A 21,595-nucleotide genomic window follows, 5' to 3' on the forward strand; every position below is an offset into this window, starting at 1 on the left:
TGCATAGCTGCAGGAGTCCGGGTAAACTTGTCAGGCGAGTTAGAGAGCCATCTGAGGGGTTTGGATTTAAACACTCCTAATTGCCCAGGAACTTTATTAATTGGAGCTGTAAGTTAACTCTTTGACAGAGAGAGCGAGATGGTGGTAGGGGACAGCCCCCAGTAAAGTCAGAGGTAAGAGCACAAAGCAATAAAGTAGGCAGACTCTGGTTTTTTTGGGGGGGGGAAAATGCTCGAGAATATCCGGGGGGACTCCTGAGGCTCGATCCCGCCTTTGCGTATGCCGAGCCTCCTTCCTCATGACCTTTGTCACGAGTGGAATGCCTCACCGGCTCCCCGCAACCAAGGACTTGGAGGGCTTGGCCAGTCCCTCTGTGATTCAAGGCACCCCGCATCCTGGGGGAGCTGGTCAGTCCTGTAGGTGACCCACTTCTGTTCTTGTTCCTTCCTCCTCCTTGGTCCTGGTGGCTCCTGAAGATAAAGGTACTGGGTGTGTGTGCACACGCATGTGTGGTGCAGTGGGGCAGCAGGAGGCAGGGCGGGGGGCCTGGGCGGCCTCGGGGGTCTGCAGGGAACCCACGGCCCTCATGAAGGGGAACCTGGGCTGGTTCCGCGTGCTCCCCACAATGCCCACATTGTCCTCTGGCGCTCAGATCCTGGAGGCCACACCCCTCCTGGAGTCCTTTGGTAATGCCAAAACCGTCAGGAACGACAACTCCAGCCGCTTCGGGAAGTTTGTGGAGATCTTTCTGGAAGGGTGAGTGGGCTGGTGAAGGAACCTGCAGGGTCTGTGTGCACTGTGCCAGGCGCAGCCCTGACCCCGACTGTGCCCACCCACCCAGGGGCGTGATCTCTGGTGCCATAACCTCCCAGTACCTGCTCGAGAAATCCAGGATCGTGTTTCAGGTGGGCTGGCTCTCCAGGGCTTGTGTGTCCAGGTGGGGGGCATGCAGACCCTCGAAGCCTGGCACCTAGCTGAGCAGTTGTGTGTGTGTGTGTGTGTGTGTGTATGAGCCTATGGCCCATCTCCTTGTGTGTGTGTATGTACGTGTGTAGGTGTACGTGTGTCTATGTGTGTATGTATGTGCATGTATGTATCTCTGTATATGTGCGTGTGTGTATCTGTGCATATATGCGTGTGTGTATGTGTGTGTATATCTCTGTGTGTATCTATGTATGTGTGTGTGTGTGTATCTGTATGTACGTTGTGTGTGTGTGTATGTGAGCCTGTGGCCCATCTTCTTGTCATGGAAGCACACCAGACACCATCCTGCTGTAGGGCCTTTGCACAACTGTTCTTTGTAACTGGAGCACTCGCCCCCAGACACCTGCCAGGCCAAGCCCCTCACCTCCTCCGAGTCTTCCCCAGCATGCCACCTGCTCAGGGAAGATCCCCTGGTAAAAATGCAGCCCCTCCACCCATCAGACCTGCCCACCCACTGCTGCAGCATTTCCTTGCAGAGCACTTCTCCCCACTCATGGTGGTCTGCCAGGAGTCTGTCTCCCCACCAGCAGGTGGGCTCCACAAGGCTCCTGGGACTCCTTCCACCTTGTGCTTATTTCTCCAAAGTTAAACCCTGCTCAGGGCTCCTTCCCACCAGCACGCCAGATCCCCCCACCCCCGCCAGTGCCAGGCTGCGGTCACTCGACACAGAGGCGCCAGTCTCACCTGAGGCCTGTGTGTGTGTGTATTTGCGGGTACACCTGGGCTTATATGTGTGTCTGGGGGTTACCCGGGTGGGTGGCTCCCCTCTGTGCACCCACCCACCGCTCCATAGGCCAGAAATGAGAGGAACTACCACATCTTCTATGAGCTCCTGGCTGGGCTGCCTGCCCAGCTCCGGCAGGCCTTCAGCCTTCAGGAGGCCGAGACCTACTACTACCTGAATCAGGTGAGTGCCAGCAGGTGTCTGAGGGCCCCTGGCCAGGTGCCCCCGCCCCATCATGCTGTTTGGGCCCAGAGACCATGTCCTGATGGACAGTGAAGGTGTTGGGGTTTGGGGGGGTGAGTTCCTTTGCAGTGTCTCATTGTGGCAAGGGGGACAGGTGTCACTGGGGTCCGAAACCAAGGCAGGGGCAGCCTATGTGATTGTTTTTTTGGAGCCTGGAACAGAACTCAGTGGCCTGTGGTAACCACACTTCCCTCTGGAGCCTCACTTTCCTGTCTGTAAAATGGGGACAGAATAGTTTTGCATTGCAGGGCATGTGAGGGTTAGGTGAAGGGAATGTTCTCAGAGCCTTCAGCACAGGGCCTGGCATGCGGGGCTGCTTGGAGCCCCTCACCCCGGGAGTGGATTGAAAGCTGAGAGCCCAGGCCAGGCTGCAGGCCAGGGCAGAGCAGGAACCCCGAGGCCCCCACCCAGGGTCCTAGACCCCGACTCTGTCCTTACCCAGGGTGGGAACTGTGAGATCTCAGGGAAGAGCGATGCGGACGACTTCCGCCGGCTGCTGGCCGCCATGGAGGTGCTGGGCTTCAGCGCAGAGGACCAGGACAGCATCTTCCGCATCCTGGCCTCCATCCTGCACCTGGGCAATGTCTACTTTGAGAAGGACGAGGTGAGGGCGCTGCGCCACAGGACAGCTTTCTCGGGACATGGGCATCCCCCCAAGGCTGAGAGCTGGCAGCTCACAGCTGGAAGCACTTGGTCCACAATTTGGGGTTGTTCATCTTTTTCTCATTGGTATATAGAGCTCTTTATATATGTTAAGGAAATCTGTAGGAATTGCAGATATATTTTCTGATTTATCATTTATGTTTTGATTTTATTTACAGATTTTTTTGGTGTTTTGGATTTTTTTTTTTTTTTGCTACAGAGATTTTAAGGATTATTTTCAGAAATTTCCTTTATCAAGTTTTTTCTTATACAAATTTCAGACTTTTCATCATTTTTAGAGAATAATCACTTTAAAATTATAAAAGCCTTTTTCTGTAATTTTTTCAAGATCTTTTAGGGTTTCTGTTTGATTTTTTTAAAACATTTAAATCTCTGGTTCATCAGAAACTTACCTTAGGAAGGTAAAAGGTAGGGATCCCAGGCTGTTTTTTTTTTTAATGGTCACTCAGTCTCCCAACTTGAGAAATACATATTTATCACATGCTCAATTCCTGTGTCCTTTTGTGTCCGATTCCACACTTTTTATTGTGCTTCGTTGATTTGTTTATGAACGATGTGTCTGACGCCACAGTGTTTTAATTATTCTAACTCTATGTTTTACTATCTCATGGAGTCCCTGGAATTCCTACTTCAGAATTTTCCTGGCTGTTCTCACTTGTTTCCGTATTTGTATGTTGCTGTTCAGTCGCTTGTGTCTGACTCTTTGCGACCCCATGGACTGCAGCATGCCAGGCTCCTCTGTCCTCCACTATCTCCTGGAGTTTGTACAAACTCATGTCCACTGAGTCGGTGATGCCATCCAACCATCTCGTTCTCTGTCATCCCCTTCTCCTGCCTTCAATCTTTCCCTTTTTTTGTACGAATTTTATATAAAGAGCTCATCTAGCTCCATAGGCACTCCTGGGGGTGTTTTGCAGACAGACGCACAGGAGGTGGCCTCTGTGGTGAGCGCTCGGGAGATCCAGGCCGTGGCCGAGCTGCTGCAGGTCTCCCCCGAGGGCTTGCAGAAGGCCATCACCTTCAAAGTGACCGTGAGTCCCTGGTGGCTGGGGCCACTTCATGCCCCATGCTGTGTGGGCCCCCTGCCCCTCTCCCCTGCCTCCCACTCCTGTCAATCTCTGGGTTGGGCCCAGAGTTGGGTACCTCAGACCCCAAAGGCATTACAGCCTCCAGGCCTTTGCATGGCTGTTCCTGTTTTCACACCCACTCAACCTTCCAGACCCAACATAGACATCGCCTGCTCCAGGGAGCCACCCCGACCCCTGGCTGGGCCTGTCCCTCCCACAGCCCCTGCCCATCCTCCCTTCCCGAGGCTGACATCACTGTTGTGTCTGCTTATACAAGCTCCTGTCTCCCTGACGGTGGGGCAGCCCCCACCCCACCAGCAAGCCAGGCAGCAGAGGGATGAGGGTATGCGTCCTGCCCCCTGGTTGTGCCTGAGACCAGTCACACCAGCTCCACGATCCCCGCTCCACGCCCCTCCCCCCAGTTCTCTGGGGACTTCCCAGAGGTGGTGGCTAGCGCACTGTCACTCAGAGCCCCCTCCCCCCACACCCCAGGAGACCATGAGAGAGAAGATCTTCACCCCCCTGACGGTGGAGAGCGCCGTGGACGCCAGGTGAGGCCACAGCCCCACCTGAGGCCCTCCGCCTCCTCACTGTGCCTGCCCCCTCAACACCTCTCTGCTCCAGGGATGCCATCGCCAAGGTGCTGTACGCATTGCTGTTCAGCTGGCTCATCGCCAGGGTCAATGCGCTGGTGTCCCCACAGAAGGACGCGCTGTCCATTGCTGTCCTGGACATCTATGGCTTCGAGGTGGGGCTCCGGGGGGAGGCTCTAGTGCCATCAACTGTTCAGGGCCCTCCCCATTATTATCTCCCTCCATTCACCCACAAGCACTTCCTGGGGCTTCCAGGTGCCAGGCTCTGTGGGTGACACCAGGGACCCCAGAAAGGACCAGACCTGGGTGCTACCCTTGAGGTGCTTCCAGGAGGGACTGGGTGAGGTTCCAGTGGACAGACGCGGACAAACACATGTGGTCAGAGCCATAACAGAGGCATCCTGGTGCTGGGGGAGCCTGGAGAAGATCCCTAGCTGGTTCCTTAAGAGCCAGTCAAGGCATTTGAAGTGGAGAGAATAGTCATGCAAAAGCTCAGGGGTGTGGGGAGCTGGAAGTCATTTGGGGGGTCAGAGTGGGGGACATGGAAAAAGACAGGCAAGATCAGAACAGCGGAAGCGGCCGCTGAGGTTCCCATGGCACCTGTTATGTGCCGGCTGCTGTTTTGAGCTCTTGATTTGTTACTCACTTAATCCTGATAGTCGCCTGGGAGGTGGGCACTGTCATCCCCATTTTACAGATGGGGAAGCTGAGGCACTTGGGGTAGAAAGTGGCAGACCCAGGGTCGGAACCTAGGTAGAAGGTTCCAGGGCCTGGGCCTCAGCCACTACCTGGGCCACCTCCCATGGTTCCTGAACCACTAGGCTCTCAGCTGTGCCCAGAGGGAGCCCCCGAGGGGTCTGAGCAGAGGGCTGTGCACAGGGCTTCAGCTTGCTGAAGTTGTGGTTGTGGAAGGCGGGGATAAGGCTGCATGGGGAAGGAGGGGTGGGAAGGCCCTGGGTGGGGACAGATGGGCTGCTGGCCACAGAAGTGCAGGGCCCAGCCTCTCTGCCCATCTGGCAGGACCTGAGTTTCAACAGCTTCGAGCAGCTGTGTATAAACTATGCAAACGAGAGCCTCCAGTACCTCTTCAACAAGATCGTCTTCCAGGAAGAGCAGGTGAGAAGCCTCTGTCCGCTCTCCATCCTGTCCTGCCAGCCGCTGGGCCACCTCAGAGGCAGACAGGCTGTGCTGGCTCTTTAAGGACAAACGAGAGGTCATCCATAGGCCCAGTGGAGGGCGAGGCACTCTGAGCTAGGGACCAGCATGTGCTTAGGCCCTGCTCTGAAGGGGCAGGTGTGAGGGTGCTGAGCCCAGAGAAGCCCTCCTGTGGTCCTCCTCACCCTCGCAGGGCCATCAGGCTGGGGACAGGCAGGGCCCAGAGGTGGCTCATGTTGTGCTGCCCTGCTGGGCATGAGCTCCCTGTGCTGGGAGGGGTGCAGGTGGAGATGCCCCGGTTGGGCCCCTTTGGATGGTGTCCACCTGGGGGACAGGGTGGGAGGCACTGGGCGGGGCTGGAGGCCGAGGACCGCTGTCCACAGGAGGAGTACATGCGCGAACAGATCGACTGGCGGGAGGTCACCTTCGCCGACAACCAGCCCTGCATCAACCTCCTTTCGCTGAAGCCCTATGGCATCCTGCGCATCCTCGATGACCAGTGCTGCTTCCCCCAGGTGTGCGCTGAGTACGCTGCTTGGGGCACGTGGCACTCTGAGCCCGTGTCCCCACTGGGCCCGAGTCCTGTACTCCACTCTGCTCTGGCCTCTGCTCGGGGGCTCAGGACACCCAACCTGGGGTTTCAAACCCGGGGTGATTGAGGCTGGATGGGGGCTCTGGAGGAGGGGCTTTGCCAGCCCGTGGAGTCACAGAAGGCTTCCTGGAGGAGGTGACCTTGGAGTTGGGCCTCAGATTCTGATTGGAAAACACGAGAGTGGTATGGGTGCTCCGGTCAGTGGGACTAGAGAGAGCAGAGACAGAGGGGCTGGAGGGAAGGCAGCTGGGAGCCCACCCTTCCACAGGGTCCATTCAGGTTGTCCATACTGAGCAGCAGACAGCCAGGGGAGCAGGGACTTGCTCCTCCTCCCTGCAGCTTGCAGGGGACCAGTCAGGGCTGGAGAATTTGCCACCAGGCCAGCTACTGCCTGCCCGGGCCTTGCCCACCTGCTGACCCCTGCCTGCCCCCAGGCCACAGACCACACCTTTCTGCAGAAGTGCCATTACCACCATGGCGCCAACCCACTTTACTCCAAGCCCAAGATGCCACTGCCTGAGTTCACCATCAAGCACTACGCGGGCAAAGTCACCTACCAGGTGAGATCCCGAATGGCCCACATAGCCTCTAGTCCCAGTCCCCATGCCAGAGACACCCGGACCTGTTGCAGTCTGGCCCTGCTGATCCTCAGCTGTGTGATCTTGGCCAAGTCCCTCTACCTCTCTGAGCCTCAGCTTTCTCATCAGAAGAGTGGGAACAATAGTGCCCATCTCCCGGGGTGAGTGAAGAAGTCCAGGGCTCGGCAGACATGGTGAAGAGGAGCGCCCATCAGCAGTGATCACTGTTACTGCTGTCATCTTGGCTCTTTCCTGCCCTGAGGTGTCTCAGACCAGGATTCCAAGCTTCTGTCCCCACTGGGCCTCATTTTCCTCATCTCTAGAATGGGCACAGGTCAGAGTCCTGAGGACAGGCCACGACGTGGACTGGGCATGTGGCTACTGCCCCCTCTCCCGCTCCCCAGGGAGTGGAGAGGACAGTGGGACAGGAAGGCGGGAACCATAGCAGGCGGAGGGACCCGTCCCTCTCAGGACAGACAGGGAGACCGAGGCCTGGAGGGCAGGGCCAGGGTCCCCTGGGGCCGTGAGCCCCTGACCCACTGTAAGGAGGAGGGGAGAGGAGGGGAGCGGGCGGTGCACACACCCTGGGATGAGTCAGCCTTCCGCCCTGTCTCCCAGGCTGTTGGGGTAGGGTGGGGTCCACACCGAACTGCCTCTCCCCTCCCCCTCTCCAGGTGCACAAGTTCCTAGACAAGAACCACGACCAGGTGCGCCAGGACGTGCTGGACCTGTTTGTGCGGAGCCGGACTCGGGTGAGCGAGCCTCGCTGCCCTGGCCCCCCGAGCACCCAGCCTGCCGTCAGACCCCTTCCCCAACTTTGTCCAGACTCTGGCTCAGCCCGGTCTATCCCTCCCTGAGGGGTTCTCCTACCCCCTGTCCTCTCGGCCTCCACGTCCCCCCCAGGTCGTTGCCAGAGTTCATGGCCAGGTGTGTCACAGGCCCCCTTGGGGCCAGGCATGCAGACTCTAGTGCCCCATATTCCCCCACAGGCAGGCCACTTGGAAGGTATGAGCACCCTGACTTGAGAAGAATGCCAGCCGGGAGGGCATGGCTTTCAGTCAGGGCAGGGGTCCAGCAGTCACTTTCTGATCCCCGGGTCCAGAGACTGATGCCTTTTGTTCTTCCCCTTTCTCTTTCTCTCCGTCCATTTCTCTCCTTGTTTCTGCCTCTGGGCCCTTCCCCTTCCATCTCCTGGCACCTTGACCTTGACTGCTGGCCCAGGTGGTAGCACACCTCTTCTCCAGCCATGCCCCGCAGGCTGCCCCTCAGCGCCTGGGCAAGAGCAGCTCCGTCTCCCGGCTCTACAAGGCGCACACGGTGGCCGCCAAGTTCCAGCAGTCACTTCTGGACCTGGTGGAAAAGATGGAGAGGTGGGTGTGGCAGGTGCCCCCACCCTGTGACCCTGGGGGCAAGCACCCTCCGTCCCCAGGGCCTCACACTGCCCTCCTCTCGACTCTGCCCAGGTGTAACCCCTTGTTTGTCCGGTGCCTGAAGCCCAACCACAAGAAGGTATATGATGGGGGTGCCCCTGGGGGAGCCAAGTCCTCTCCCCATGCTGTGTGACCTTGGGCGAGTGGCTTTGCCTCTCTGGACCTCCCATCTGCCCAGCCCACCGAGGAGACCATTGCATATGTTTGGGCCGATACACAGGCTTCCTCTCTGGGCCCTCCCCCCAGGAGCCAGGCCTCTTTGAATGTGATGTGGTGACGGCCCAGTTACGCTATTCAGGGCTGCTGGAGACTGTGCGGATTCGGAAGGAGGGCTTTCCGGTGCGGCTGCCCTTCCAGGTGTTCATCGACAGGTACCTTGGCCTGGTGCTTCCTGAGTTCTGCAGACCCCTACCCAGGCCCCCATGGCCCCAGGAATTCACAACCCAGGCAGAATAGGGCTGGCCATGCACGGTTGCTCAGGTTGTACACTACACAAGACCACCACATACTAGCTGTTACGTGGCAGATATATTTACTACTTTGCATTTTTCATAGTTCTATTATGTATGTGTTGATTCCAAAGAGAAGTGATTTTCATACGTATTACTACTATGACAAGTTTCCAGCAGATGGCGTTAAAGCATTTTCTTGCACTGAAAGCATTTATTATAGTTTAATGCTCTTTTCAAGCAGCCTTGGGACAGAAAGCCCTTTTCTGGTTAGAAGAGACTATGAGTAAAGGCTCTGCTGGGACCTAGGCTTCCCGGAGACAGGGGTTGGGTAGTGACCCTGAGGTCTAGCAGGCAGCCGGATGGGTCCAATAGCTGGATTTGGGGCCTGCAGATACCGCTGTCTAGTGGCCCTCCAGCACAACCTGCCAGCCAGTGGGGACATGTGTGTGTCGGTGCTGAGCCGCCTATGCACGGTCACACCAAACATGTACTGTGTTGGTGTCAGCAAGGTGAGTCCTACCCACGCTCAGCCCCTGGGTGCCCTGTGGCTGGAGACTGTGGGCTCAGAAGTGCCCAGGCCAGAGGCCATCCAGCCAAGCTGGGGCATGGATGCTGATCCCACCTCCACACTCTGCCTGGCCGCTCTCACTGTCTGATTCACCATCCTGCCTTCCCCACCTCTCCAGACTTGGCCGCCCTCCACCCGATCCGGGGCTGGCCTGTCCTCTGTCTCCAGGGACTCCTGGGGAGGGCGGGCCCAGGCAGTGCCCGGGAGCTCTCAGCCTCAGCGCTCGCCTGCTGCCCCCAGCTCTTCCTGAAAGAGCACTTGCACCAGCTGTTGGAGGGCATGCGGGACCACGTTCTGTGCCTGGCGGCCATCACACTACAGCGCTGCCTCCGCGGCTTCTTTGTCCAACGCCGTTTCCGCTCCCTACGCCGCAAGATCATCCTGCTGCAGAGCCGGGCCCGCGGCTACCTGGCCAGGTGCAGGCCCAGGGTGGGCAAGGCTCCCTGGGTTTCTGTGGCCAGGCCCCAGGAAGGCCGAGCCTGAACTTGGGTAGTGAGTTCCCCATTCCCAGAGGCATGCACCCTTCCTTTGTGGGAAGGGTGATCAGATTCTGTGTGTCTTTCCCTCCCACCCCCTGGTCCTTGTGACTGGTAGGTAGAAATCCATCCAACCAAGAGGGGCCCCACCCTGCATCTCCCATACCCTGGGACAGCCAACAGGCCCTGCCACTCCATTTGCTGTGTGACCTTGGCCAAGTCACTGCCCGTCTCTGAGTTTGTTTCCCTTTTTGCATTGGGTCCCAGAGTGAAGTGTGGACACTGACACCCCAACAAGGCAGGTGTAGGCATCTCTTCCCCATGGTCACCCATGACCCTTGCCCCCCCGGCCTTCCTACTCAAAACCCCTTCTCCTCTTCTCTGTGCCCCAGGCAGCGGTATCAGCAGATGAGGAGGCGTCTGGTGAAGTTCCGGGCCCTGGTGCACACGTATACGAGCCACCGGCGTTACCTCAAGGTGCTGTAGGCTGGGCTTTCGTCCCTCCCCCCGGAACCAGGCCTGCCCCGTCAGGGTCCATGGGGCGGCAGGGACGGGGAGGTGGCATTTGGCCTGGACAGGCTTGGGTTCAATCCCCGCTTATCCCTCTCTAGCCTTGCTCTCCTCACCCATCCCTTGGGGTGTGCAGGGGTTGAATGAGAGGCTGAGGGGAGGGTGTGGCCCGGCACAGGGCTCACAGCAGGGCCTACAAACCGGGCATGATTAGAATTTAGCGACCCGAGCAGCACTCGCTCTGGTTGTGCCCTTGTCTCGGTGCTGGTCTCAGCCTGTTGTCACATTTCCACAGCCAGACAGACAAACATAGCCCCGAGGAGCTGCACACCTTTGCTGGAGTTTTGTGGGGCAGCAGGGAGGTGCTTCTCTGGTAGCCCCGGGACAGTAGAGAATCCACCTGCAATGTGGGAGACCCGGGTTCGATCCCTGAGTCAGGAAGATCCCTTGGAGAAGGAATTGGCAACCCACTCCAGTATTCTTGCCTGGGGAATCCCCGAAGAGAGGAACCTGGCAGGCTACAGTCCGTGGGGTGTCGCAAAGGGTTGGACACGACGGAAGGACTAACACTTTCCAGGGAGGGGCCCCAGAACGCACCTCTCTGCTGCTGTCCGACATCCTGTGCGTCTCTCCTTCCCCAAAGCGTCACTGCTCTGCCCTCTGCCTGAGTCTCTTGCTCTCTTCCTCCCACACCCATTTCTCTGGCCACACCACTGCCTCCCCCGTCTGTGAGGTGGGCCTGGGGCCGCCGTCCCCTCTGCCCACCGCTGCCCGCCTTGACCGTCTGCTCTCCTGCAGCTGAGGGCGGAGCGGAGGCTCCGGGTGGAGGAGGCATGGCTGCGGGAGCAGGAGGTGGGTGTGAGGTCCAGGCAGCTGCGGGGGACAGGAAGGGAGGCCGGCAGGCGGGGGTGTGGCAGGCCTGTCCCCTCACCCTGTGCTGACCCCCCAGGAGCTGAGCAAGCGGCAGGTGGTGGCCGTGGGGCACCTGGAGGTCCCGGTGGAGCTGGCTGGGCTCTTGCAAGCTGTGGCGGGTACGTCAGTGCTGGGCGGTGTTGGGGGGCGGGCTGGCCAGGGGGCCAGGCCCCTCAGACCTTCTCTGTCCACAGGCCTCAGGACAGCCCAGGGGCCCCGGGTGGCCCTTGTGCGAACTCCTCGGCTTCAGGCCGAGCCCCGGGTCACGCTGCCTCTGGACATCAACAACTACCCCATGGCCAAGTTTGTCCGGTGCCACTTCAAGGTAAGAGCTGGAGGAGACCCAGTGACAGCTGGCATTTTCCTCGGATATGGCCGACTTCTGGCCACGCCCTTTGAGAGCAGGCCAGAGCTCTCCAGTTGCTGGGTCATGAGGAATCTAGGGACTCCGGGGGCCTGGATGGTGGTGGGGGGCCTCCGGGGCTCCGGCAGTGGCTGTTTGGAAACATTTCAGAAACCTGACAAGCAGTGAGTGGACCCACAGCATGTCACCCCCGCTGCTCATCTCCTGCCCTCCGGGGACGTCTTAGAGGGGCTCTGCCCTGATGCGCTGAATCTCCATCTGCATGCTGGGGACCAGAGCCCGGGCGCCTTAGGCTCGTGTACCCCAACCCGGCCTAGAGCAGCGGGTCCGGAGGTGCCCCTGCCTCCCAGCTCTGTGCCCAGGTGCCTGCTCTGTGCCCAGGAGCCTGCCTTTGGGATGCTGACCGTGCCCCTGAGGACGCCCCTCACGCGGTTGCCAGCGGAGTACCATGTGGAGGCTGTGGGCATCTTCAAGCTGGTATGAGTCTGCACAGACCACCTTCCAAATCACAGCCCCAGCCTTGAGGCCAGACAGGAGACCCCCATGCTGCTCCCCTGGACCCTCCACCAGCCCAGGCCCTGAGCCCTTGGAGGAGGGACTTCTGGGAGGGACTTCTGAGAGGCAGTGTCTGTCCTCTTCTCTGGGGTGGGGTCTGGGGATGGGGGCCTGTCTTGCAGTTGTCTCGGCAACATGGCTGCCTCCCAGCCTCTCTGGAGCTTCCAGAATAGAGCCTCGTCTGAAAGGAGAGGCAGAGAAGACCTAATGAGTGACCCACTCCTGTGGACAGAGCGGGGGATGGGGGTCGGGGAGCCCAGACAAGGCCCCTCATGCAGCCCTGGGCAGAGTCAGGGAAGGCTTCCTGGAGGAGGGGGCATTTGAGCTGGAGAGGAAGGTGGCGGCAGTCTCCCAGCCAGGGCGAATGGAGAGGTAGAGAGGAGAGAAGTTGCCATGGTCAGAACAGAGACTCAGAAGAGTAAGGCCAGAGGGGCAGGAGGCTTTGACCAACAAGCCCAGAGCTGAGGTTGGGCTCTCAGGGGCGCAAGGGAGCCACGGATGGTGCTTCCATGGGAGGATGTGGTTGGGTATGCGTGCTAGAAAGTGCCCTCTGGGGCCTGGATAGAGCTGGAGGTGAGGGACCTGCTGGAGGCCAGGGTGTGGGGAGGGGCTGGGGCTGTAGAAGGTTCGTGAGCAGGAGAATCTTGACTTTCCCCAAGCCCTGGTCACTTGGCCCAGGGTAAACCAGGCTGGCTTTCCAGGTGGCACTAATGGTAAAGAACTCGCCTACCAATGCAGGAGATGTAAGAGACGGGGGTTCGATCTTTGGGTTGGGAAGATCCCTTAGAGGAGGGCATGGCAACCCACTTAAGTATTTTTGCCTGGAGAATCTCATGGACAGAGGAGTCTGGCGGGTTACAGCCCATAGGGTCACAAGAGTCAGACACCATTTAAGCGACTTAGCATGCACAAGCCTGTTACAGTTTTACTGTGGGGGAATTTTATATGGGCAGGGGGACTTGGGAAGGACATGTGAGGGATGCATATGAAGGGGTGGGGACCAGTGGGAACAGCCCTCTGAGAGGCCCAGGAGAATCTGCTTGTGGCCAGATCCTACGTTTCATGGGCGACCCCCAGCTGCACGGCACCCGGGACCACGTCTTTGGGAGCTACATCGTGCAGAAGGGACTGGCAGTGCCCGAGCTGCGGGACGAGATCCTGGCGCAACTGGCCAACCAGGTGTGGCGCAACCCCAGCTCCCACAACGCCGAGCGGGGCTGGCTCCTGCTGGCCGCCTGCCTCAGCGGCTTCGCACCATCCCCGCGCCTGGACAAATACCTGCTCAAGTGAGTGGAGCTGGGGGGCCAGGGCCCAGGGCAGATGCCAGGCCAGGCAGGAGGGAGGCTCTGTGCCTGGAAGCTCAGGCTCGGGGGCTGGCCCAGGGCTTCATGTCAGAGGGCAGGGGTCAGACAAGACTGGATACAGGGCTTCCAGAGCTCAGCGGTGGCCGGACCAGGGTGTGGGGAATCTGGAAGAGAGGTGCTGACCTCTCACGTGGTGAGCAGTGGGTTGCAGCAGGGTCGTTAGGCATGTAGATTCCAACAGTCTGTGTTCAAATCCCAGCTCAGCCACATGTAAGCCGTGTGACCTTGGGCAATTTAAATAACCTCTCTGAGTCTGTTTCCTCACCTGTAAAATGAACATGGTTAGAGTACCTACATCAGGCTGTGTGAGGATTAACCATGCAAACACGTGTGAAATGCCGAGAGGACAGGCTGGTGGTAAGCGCTGTGTAAGCACAGCCGTCGTCAGCATCCTGATCGTGTTAAGGTGATGGTGATGTCCCCCTCCTTGGTGACGAGGTTGATTTGCATGGGAAAGAGCTCAAGCAGGCCCTCGGTGCGAAACCTAGCTCTGACTTTCCCGCCGTGTGACCTGGGGCGACTCACTGCCTCTCTCTGAGCCTCTTTCCTGACCTGGGAATTGGGGATGGTAACAGGACCCACCAGTGGCTGTGAGCTGCAGAGCATGCAGAGCCTTCCTGAGCTCAGCACAGTAGGGGCAGCTCCCTGGGACTCTGCCAGGGGAAGGGCCACTACCTGCCCGCTGGGCTTCCCATGGGCATGGCTCTAAGCTTCCCTGTGGTAGCCACAGGCCACCAGCCACAGGGAGGGGCGGATGAGGAGTGCCCGCCCCTGGCGGGGAGCAGGCTGGTTGACCCTGGGTCAGCTGGAACCCCCACAGCCATCTGTGAACTCGGTGGCAGGCTCAGAGAGGACTGATGACCACCCGGGTGGCCTGGTAAAATGGAAGTCCCCAGAGGCCAGGTCTTTGCTTACACCTCCCGCAGGCCCCATCCTGGCAATGACATTTTGCTCTGTTGAGCTTAGTTGGGCCTGCCTGGAACCTTTTTGGTGTCCTTGGACTCCTGCTGGCTTGAGGTACCCCTGGCTGGCCTGGATGCTTTCAGCTTAGCCTGGGAGCGCCAAGCTGCCCTAATCATTGGCAGCCCAACCTCAGATCTCTGGGCTGGCCTGGGCATCCCTGACCAGTCTCAGGGTTTCCCCCACATCTGGCTAGCCTCATCCTTGCTCCAATTCCTACCTGCCAGGTTTGTGTCTGATCATGGGCGCGGTGGCTTCCAGGCCGTGTGTCAGCATCGCCTCATGCAGGCCATGGTCTCTGGGGCTGCCCGCACCTTCCCTCCAACTCAGCTTGAGTGGACAGCCACCCAGGAGAAGGCTGGCATGGCACTGGACGTGGGCTGCTTCAACGGTGAGCTGCCCTCCCCTGCCTCCCATGGAGGGGCAGCAGAGCCCGGGGTTAGGAGAAGCTGGGTGGCCCTGCTGTGAGCAGCCTGGAGAGAGGGCAGGACCTGGACTGGGGCTGGGAGCAGGGCTGTGAGGATGTGCAGCCAGGGCCCAGGACGAGAGCGGGGAGGCGGCAGGATGGGCTGCAGATGCTTGGAGCCAAGCCCCACCCCTGCTACTGCCCAGGTGACCTGTTCTCCTGCCCGGTGCAGTCCTGGAGTACGGGGGAGGAGGTGGCCGGAGACATTCTGAGGCACAGGTTGGCTCCTGGCGTGCCCCGCCCAGCACACCCCTGCACACCCAGGAAGGAGGAGGTGGGGGCGGGAGACCAGGTCCCCTAGTCCCGGAGGGTCTGTTCCAGTCACGTGTCTGGCTCCATCCAGGGTCTCCCCGGGCGGTACCTCTTGGCGCCGTCCCTCATTCCCATCCCTCCATGTGCTATCACCAGGGGGCTGGTTGACGGCTGGCGAGGCTGGACAGTGGCCATGAAGAACGGGGTCCAGTGGGCAGAGCTGGCCGGCCATGACTACGTGCTGGACCTGGTGTCGGACCTCGAGCTGCTCAGGGAGTTCCCTCGACGGAAAGCCTACTTCCTCGTGGGTGCGGAGGGGCCCCCGGCCTGCAGGGGAGGCCTCAGGTAGAGGTGGTCTCTCCCAGCCCGAGGCCCCCCCTCCTGCATGCTGGTGGCTGTGAGCTGAACTTGAACTTGAGGGCTTCAGGAAGGGGGCCTACCTTCAAAGGGAGAACTCCAGGGTACAGAGGAGGGTCTGCCGGGGGGCTCAGCTGCTGTGTTCCCCATCCCCCAGGGTGTTTGGGAACAGCTGGGACTCCGACGATGATGCACCCACCAAGCCCCAGCCCCAGGGGCTCATGCCTGTAGTGGCCGACTCAGATGGGTACTGCAGCCACAATGAGAACGGTACAAATGGGGAGCCTGAGCCTCAGAGAGGGACAGTGACCCTCCAAGATCCACCAGCAGTGGCCACTGTCTCTGGTGGGGAGGGAGCCTGGGGGCGAGAGGGGTGATCAGCAGGAGGAAAGAATTTGAATTTCCCCCAACCCAACCAGACTCGGACAGCCTTGGAGAGCCTGCTGTGCCCCACAAGGGGCTGGACTGCTACCTGGACAGCCTCTTCGACCCCGTGCTGTCCTGCGGGGATGCGGTAGGGACTCATCGGGCCTTTGAAGGCCAGAGCAGGAGCCTCTTGCAGCCCGGCCCTGGGGTGGCTGGAGGGGGGCCCCTGGGAGGGGGTGGGGGCGGTGTCAGGTGCCCGTTGCCTTGGAACCTGGGGAGCGTGGCATTGGGGCAGTCACTTGAGCCATCTGCTCCCCAGGACCTGGAGAAGCCAACAGCCATTGCCTACCGCATGAAAGGTGGAGGCCAGCCAGGTGGAGATGGCAGCAGCAGCACTGAAGGCCCCCCCAGGAGACCCCCAGAGCCAAAGCCCAGTCAGTGCCTCCTCCAGCTCGGGTTCAGGGTTGGGCTCGGCGGGGCCCCATGGTGCTCAGGGCAGCTTCAGCCCTAGAACAGAGGCAGCCTCAGGCTTGCGGGGTGAGCTGACAGGGTGGGAAGAGTAGGGAATTCCCACTCCTACCTCCCTCATCTCTGGATCTATGCCCCCCGACCCGGTCACCCCAGTTCCAGGCCTGGACGCCTCCACGTTGGCCCTGCAGCAAGCCTTCATCCACAAGCAGGCAGTACTGCTGGTGAGTGCCAGGGGACTGGGGTGTCCTGCCGGGGGCCCAAGCCTGGGCCTACCCGCTCACCCCAACTCTCTGCAGGCCCGGGAGATGACCCTGCAGGCCATGGCACTCCAGCAGCAGCCCCTGAGTCCCACCCCGAGACCCTTCCCCCCAGAGGTGAGCCCCAGAGGCCCCCCATGAGTGCCGTGTTGCCCCAGAGCACCGCTGCACCTCTCTAAACCAGGAGCCCCCTCCGCCTCTCCTGGGCCAACGTGGGGTTCCTGAGAGCAAACTTACATGACCCAGGACGCCCTCCTCACACTCTGCTCTCCACAGAAACCCTTAGCATCAGAGGCCCGGCCGAAGTTCGTAGGCACTGGACTCCCAGCCAAGCCTGTGCTCCTGCAGGCTGCTCCAAAGCCTGCGGCCCCCGCCCCCCTGGCCAAGGCCCCGAGGACGCCCACCAAGCCCGTGGCTGCCCCCATTCTGCCTCAGGGCTGGGCTTCTCCAGAAAGCAGTTAAGTGTCCTGTTGCAGCAGGGGCTTCCCAAGGTGAGATGGGAGGGTGGACTCACCTACCCCCTATACCATGCCCCGCCACAGCCTCACCCTGCCTGGAGCTGGTCCGGTCTTCGACCCTCAACTCGGAGCACTTCCCGCAACCCACGCAGCAGATCAAGGACATCGTCAGGCAGCACCAGCAGCTGCCCCGGGGGGGCCGGCCCGAGGCCCTCAGGTCAGCCCACCCACTCAGCCCTCTGGCCCTCTTTCGTGACTGCCTTCCCATGTGCCTGTCTGCTGGGCTCACAGCACCCTGCCCAACAGCCTTTAGGGAGTGTCTGTTCACCCAGGTGGTCCAGATGAGACTCCCCCCAAGGGCACAGGGAGGCCAGGACCGCTCTCTAGGGATTGTGTGTGACCCCATGCCTGTCTCTGGTCCTCTCGGGGTTATCATGTACGGTGATGGGGGGAGAGGAAGTTCCTGGGTGGGACTGTGTGGCTGTGAAGAGAAGGCTCAGTGTCCCGCTCCCCAGGAAGGACGGCGGGAGGGTGTTCGTAAAGCGGCCTGATCCCCATGAGGAGGCCCTGACGATCCTGAGGGGGCAGATGAGCCCCCCAGTGGCAGCACCCGGCACCCAGGTGAGGGGCTGGGGCTGGTGGGGTCCAGGCGGAACAGAAGACACAGGGGGGCCTCTGGGGGAGCCTCTGTGTACTGTGGTGGGCTGTCTTTGTGGGGACAGGTCCCCAGAGAGGCCGTGGCCTTGGTGAAGCCAGTGACCAGCACACAGCGGCCATCCGTGGGGCCCGCTCCAGGTGAGGGCCAGGAGGGAGGGAGGGGCTGGAGGGCAGGTGTCTGAGTGCAGGAATTAGTCAGTGTGAGCACAGGTGAGTCTTGGTCTGCATGACGGTGGCCTGTGTGTCCATGTCCCTGGGCCTGTGTGGACATACTATGTGGATGTTTGTGCAATTGTATCAGCATTTGCATGGCACTGATTTCAGGCCAGCCCACTCTAAATCCTCACTCAGACTCTTCAACACAGTACTGTCTGTGTAGATGTTACAGATGAGAAGACAGACACAGAGAGGTTAAGTGACTCACTCAAGATCACACAGCTCTTAAGTGTCAGACCAGGGACAGAATCCCAGGCCTCCTGACATCACAGCTGGAGTCCTAACCTCTGCACCTCCTGCCTTATGGCAGCCACAGTGATCGTAACAGATCAGTTAGTTCCCATCCACCCGCCAACGACTTTCCAGCGGCCCCTGGGATGAACCCCAGGCTCCTCACTGTGGCTCACCCCAGCCTCACCTCCTCCTGCTCCGTGCCCTGGGGCTCTCTGCTCCTCACTGTTTCTGGGCCCATCAGAATTCAGTCCTGCCGCAGGGCCTTCATCCTTGCTGTTCCCCCTGCTGAGAATGCTCTTCGCAGAAGATCCTTGCATGCCTGGCCCCTTTTCATCACGAAGTCTCAAACCTCACCTCCTCAGGGAGGTCTGCCCGACCGCCAAGACCACAGGCCCCTCACAGACCAGCCCCCAGATTTTCCCAGGTCGCCATTTGATTTCTGCCCCAGCTCCCAGCACCGAGAGCACTGTCCTTTCTGAACTGTTTCACACACCTTACCAGGGTCTCCCTCCGGGCAGCACCTGGTCTCTGCTGCTCCGGGTATCCCTGGCCCCTACCTCCACCCCCACCACATTAGGACTGTAGAGCTGGGTCTCTGTTTGTGGGAGGATGGCAGGGCTGAGAGAGTGTGCCTACGTGCCCGCATGATCAGGTGTATCTACCCACGAGGCAGGAGGAGGCCCCTCTGCTCCAACCTCGCCCTCCCTGGGCCCTGCCTCCCCAGCACTGCCCTCGCGATCGCTGGAGCCTCCTGAGGATCCCGTGCAGACACGGCTGCACCGCCTCCCGAACCCCAACTTCTATGGCTACCGGGACACCCCCTGGCAGATCTTCCTGCGCAAAGAGGTGCTGGGGCCCTACCAGGGCTGGAGGGGGCGCAGGGCCTGATGGGCCAGGGGTCACAGCACAGCTGGTGAGGAGCACGGGGCCTCATGGTAGCCCCACACCGCAGGTGTTCTACCCCAAGGACGACCACAGCCACCCCGTGCAGCTGGACCTCCTGTTCCGCCAGGTGAGGTCCTGTCCCGCCTCCCGGCCTCGAGTAGCAGCAGGGCAGCAGGCGTGTGGATCAGCCGTCTGCCAAGCCTCCTGCTCGGGTTTGGGGTCCTTGCCCGCAGCGAGGACAGGGAGCTGGTCTGCTGCGCCCCCTGCCGTGGATGGGCTTGGGGAGCCCACATCCCATATAAGCAGACTCACGGCTGGTCTGAGCTCGTGGGCCCCAGGGTCCACCCCAAGATCCCCTGTGTGGATCAGGAGACTAGGGCCTAGGGAGGGTGGAGATGAGAAGGGTGAGGGTCCTCAGAAGTGGGGTCTGATTTACAAGGTGCCCTCACTGCGTGGAAAGCACCCCATCCCTAGTCGTCCTGACACAGTCCAGCCTGGGCTCCAGGTTTGGGGAACCCTGCAGCCGCCCGCCTCACGCCCCTCCCACAGGTCCTGCACGACACTCTCTCCGAGGCCTGCCTGCGCATCTCTGCGGAGGAGCGGCTCCAGATGAAAGCCCTGTTTGGTACTGCGGGGTGTGGGGGGAGAGGGGCAGTCTGCTGGAGCCCCTGCCACCCTCTCTGCGCTGCTCCTGGCCTCTCCCCGGGGCCCAGCGGCAGGTCTGGGTTGGGCTATACTGGCCTGACTGCGGTCCCCACTGTCCTGTCTGTGGATATCAGTTTCCCCATATGGATGCTGGGAACGCAGTGGTCTGACACCTCCTTGCTGAGGGTCAACCTCCCCTCCATGCACTGCGGGTCAGCAGGGGAGGGGGCCCCGGTCCTGACCCGACCCGTGTCCCTTAGCCCAGAACCAGCTGGACACGCAGCGGCCCTTGGTGACAGAGAGCGTGAAGCGGGCCGTGGTCAGCACTGCCCGGGACAGCTGGGAGGTCTACTTCTCCCGCCTGTTTCCTGCCACGGTAGGAGCCCCCTGCCCGCCCCCTGCCCACTCTCTGCCCCCCAGGGGCTCTAGGAATGAGCCTGGAAGACCCCTTGTCCCCTCCCCAGGGCAGCGTGGGCACCGGGGTGCAGATGCTGGCTGTGTCCCACACGGGCATCAAGCTCCTGCGTGTGGTCAAGGGCAGCCACGAGGCGAGTGGGCAACTGCGGGTCCTGCGCACCTACAGGTGAGCGTCAGGCGAGGGGGAGGGTTCACGCAGGGCATGGGCGGGGCATGGGTTGGCAGGATTCGGGGCATGGACTGACACCAGCACTTCCTCCACGGAACGACTCGCTCGATGGCTGGCGGCTGAGTACAGTCAGCTCTCTGTGTTCACAGGCTTCACATCTGCAGATTCAGCCAATGGTGGATGGGAAATACTCAGAAAAAAAAATTCCAGAAAATTCCAAAATGCAAAACAAATTTTTCACTCACTGGCAACTATTCCCATAACATCTATCGTTCTTTTATAACTACCTGTACAGCATTTAGGGAGAAGGCAATGGCACCCCACTCCAGTACTCTTGCCTGGAAAATCCCATGGACGGAGGAGCCTGGTGGGCTGCAGTCCATGGGGTCGCTGAGAGTCGGACACGACTGAGCAACTTCACTTTCACTTTTCACTTTCATGCATTGGAGAAGGAAATGGCAACCCACTCCAGTGTTCTTGCCTGGAGAATCCCAGGGACAGCGGGGCCTGGTGGGCAGCCATCTATGGGGTCGCACAGAGTCGGACACGACTGAAGTGACTTAGCAGCAGCAGCAGTACAGTGTTTACATTGAATTCCCTGATAGCTCAGTTGGTAAAGAACCCGCCTGCAATGCAGGAAACCCTGGTTTGATTTCTGGGTTGGGGAGATCCCCTGGAGAAGGGATAGGGCTACCCATTCCAGTATTCTTGGACTTCCCCTTGTGGCTCAGCTGGTAAAGAATCCACCTGCAGTGTGGGAGACCTGGGTTTGATCCCTGAGTTGGGAAGATCCCCTGAGTATTCCGGCCTGGAGAATTCCATGGACTGTATAGTCCATGGGGTCCCAAAGAGTCGGACACAACTGAGCGACTTCCACTTCACTTCAAGTGTTAAGAGTAATCTAGAGATGATTTAAAGTAAACAGGATGTGCGTAGGTCATATGCCAATACCAGGTCATCTTATGAGAGGGACTTGAGCACCCATGGATTTGGTTGCCCTCCAAGGGCCCTGGAGCTAGTTCCCCACAGATACTGAGGGATGACTGTACCTACCATGTGCCCGGCTCTATGCCAAATCCTTTAATCAAGGAAACAGGCTCAGAGAAAGATGTTGCTTGTCTTGGGTCACCCAGCCAGGCAGTGGTGAGCTGGGAGCCAGTACCCCATCCTCAGCTTGGACACCCCTAAAGTCCCACCCCAGAGCCTACTGAGGGCAGGGCTACCGCATGTGAACAGCCAAGTGCAGATGCTTGAGTGTGAAAACTTCCTGCATCCTCCGACCCCTCCCTCCCAGCAGCCCATGGTCCTTTATGCCACAGCACGGGGAGTCTCAGGCATCAGTGAGATGCAGGCTCCTTCCTTCCAGAGTCTGAGCGTTTGCTTAGTGAAGGAGACAGATCTGTGGGCAAAATCTGGGGGGTTGGATCAAGAGGCAGAAAAATAAATAAAAAACAAAGTGTGGGGGTGCTGGGAGGTTGTGGGTTCACAGAGTGATGGGCAGGGCGCTGGAGCCACGGGCAGGAGGGGAGGGGAGGCAGGCAGGGGCCAGAGGTGC

At 59.9% G+C, this 21,595-nt stretch overlaps 1 protein-coding gene and 1 long non-coding RNA gene across 13 annotated transcripts in view; one reads left to right on the forward strand and one right to left on the reverse strand.

Annotated features, from left to right (window-relative positions):
• The window catches only part of MYO15A (myosin XVA), a 53,833-nt gene that overhangs the window by 16,413 nt on the left and 15,825 nt on the right, over positions 1 to 21,595 (forward strand). For 7 of the 12 annotated variants that reach the window (XR_015147780.1, XR_015147781.1, XR_015147782.1 and 4 more), the window contains 39 exons: positions 653 to 756; positions 842 to 905; positions 1,778 to 1,891; positions 2,394 to 2,555; positions 3,532 to 3,645; positions 4,174 to 4,232; positions 4,306 to 4,429; positions 5,295 to 5,390; positions 5,813 to 5,944; positions 6,456 to 6,581; positions 7,274 to 7,351; positions 7,821 to 7,969; positions 8,063 to 8,108; positions 8,276 to 8,400; positions 8,873 to 8,990; positions 9,290 to 9,465; positions 9,918 to 10,002; positions 10,834 to 10,887; positions 10,985 to 11,066; positions 11,142 to 11,272; positions 11,693 to 11,788; positions 12,917 to 13,152; positions 14,418 to 14,581; positions 14,803 to 14,875; positions 15,065 to 15,253; positions 15,423 to 15,535; positions 15,685 to 15,779; positions 15,951 to 16,065; positions 16,256 to 16,323; positions 16,399 to 16,476; positions 16,636 to 16,816; positions 16,902 to 17,034; positions 17,333 to 17,438; positions 17,540 to 17,612; positions 18,649 to 18,770; positions 18,877 to 18,936; positions 19,359 to 19,434; positions 19,715 to 19,830; positions 19,919 to 20,037. Coding sequence is in view for 9 of the 12 variants with exons in the window: in XM_086358423.1 (XP_086214549.1) it covers positions 653 to 756; positions 842 to 905; positions 1,778 to 1,891; positions 2,394 to 2,555; positions 3,532 to 3,645; positions 4,174 to 4,232; positions 4,306 to 4,429; positions 5,295 to 5,390; positions 5,813 to 5,944; positions 6,456 to 6,581; positions 7,274 to 7,351; positions 7,821 to 7,969; positions 8,063 to 8,108; positions 8,276 to 8,400; positions 8,873 to 8,990; positions 9,290 to 9,465; positions 9,918 to 10,002; positions 10,834 to 10,887; positions 10,985 to 11,066; positions 11,142 to 11,272; positions 11,693 to 11,788; positions 12,917 to 13,152; positions 14,418 to 14,581; positions 14,803 to 14,875; positions 15,065 to 15,253; positions 15,423 to 15,535; positions 15,685 to 15,779; positions 15,951 to 16,065; positions 16,256 to 16,323; positions 16,399 to 16,476; positions 16,636 to 16,816; positions 16,902 to 17,034; positions 17,333 to 17,438; positions 17,540 to 17,612; positions 18,649 to 18,770; positions 18,877 to 18,936; positions 19,359 to 19,434; positions 19,715 to 19,830; positions 19,919 to 20,037 (4,352 nt within the window). In the remaining 3 variants the exon portion in view is untranslated. Of the gene's footprint in view, positions 1 to 45; positions 174 to 652; positions 906 to 1,777; positions 1,892 to 2,393; positions 2,556 to 3,531; positions 3,646 to 4,173; positions 4,233 to 4,305; positions 4,430 to 5,294; positions 5,391 to 5,812; positions 5,945 to 6,455; positions 6,582 to 7,273; positions 7,352 to 7,820; positions 7,970 to 8,062; positions 8,109 to 8,275; positions 8,401 to 8,872; positions 8,991 to 9,167; positions 9,466 to 9,917; positions 10,003 to 10,833; positions 10,888 to 10,984; positions 11,067 to 11,141; positions 11,273 to 11,461; positions 11,602 to 11,692; positions 11,789 to 12,916; positions 13,153 to 14,417; positions 14,582 to 14,802; positions 14,876 to 15,064; positions 15,254 to 15,422; positions 15,536 to 15,684; positions 15,782 to 15,950; positions 16,066 to 16,255; positions 16,324 to 16,398; positions 16,477 to 16,635; positions 16,817 to 16,901; positions 17,035 to 17,332; positions 17,439 to 17,539; positions 17,613 to 18,648; positions 18,771 to 18,876; positions 18,937 to 19,358; positions 19,435 to 19,714; positions 19,831 to 19,918; positions 20,038 to 21,595 lie in introns of those variants that run through there. The other 5 variants (XM_086358427.1, XM_086358425.1, XM_086358424.1 and 2 more) reach the window with 5 other exon arrangements.
• LOC147351924 (uncharacterized) lies at positions 12,756 to 14,547 on the reverse strand. Its single transcript, XR_015147794.1, has 2 exons — positions 14,411 to 14,547; positions 12,756 to 13,495 (listed from the first exon to the last, which is right to left on the reverse strand). It is a non-coding gene; the product is annotated as an uncharacterized LOC147351924 (long non-coding RNA).

Source organism: Bos grunniens, chromosome 19 (genome assembly GCF_055505025.1).
Source record: "Bos grunniens cultivar Pamir isolate PY7600 chromosome 19, Bosgru_T2T1.0, whole genome shotgun sequence".
Lineage (NCBI taxonomy): Eukaryota > Metazoa > Chordata > Mammalia > Artiodactyla > Bovidae > Bos > Bos grunniens.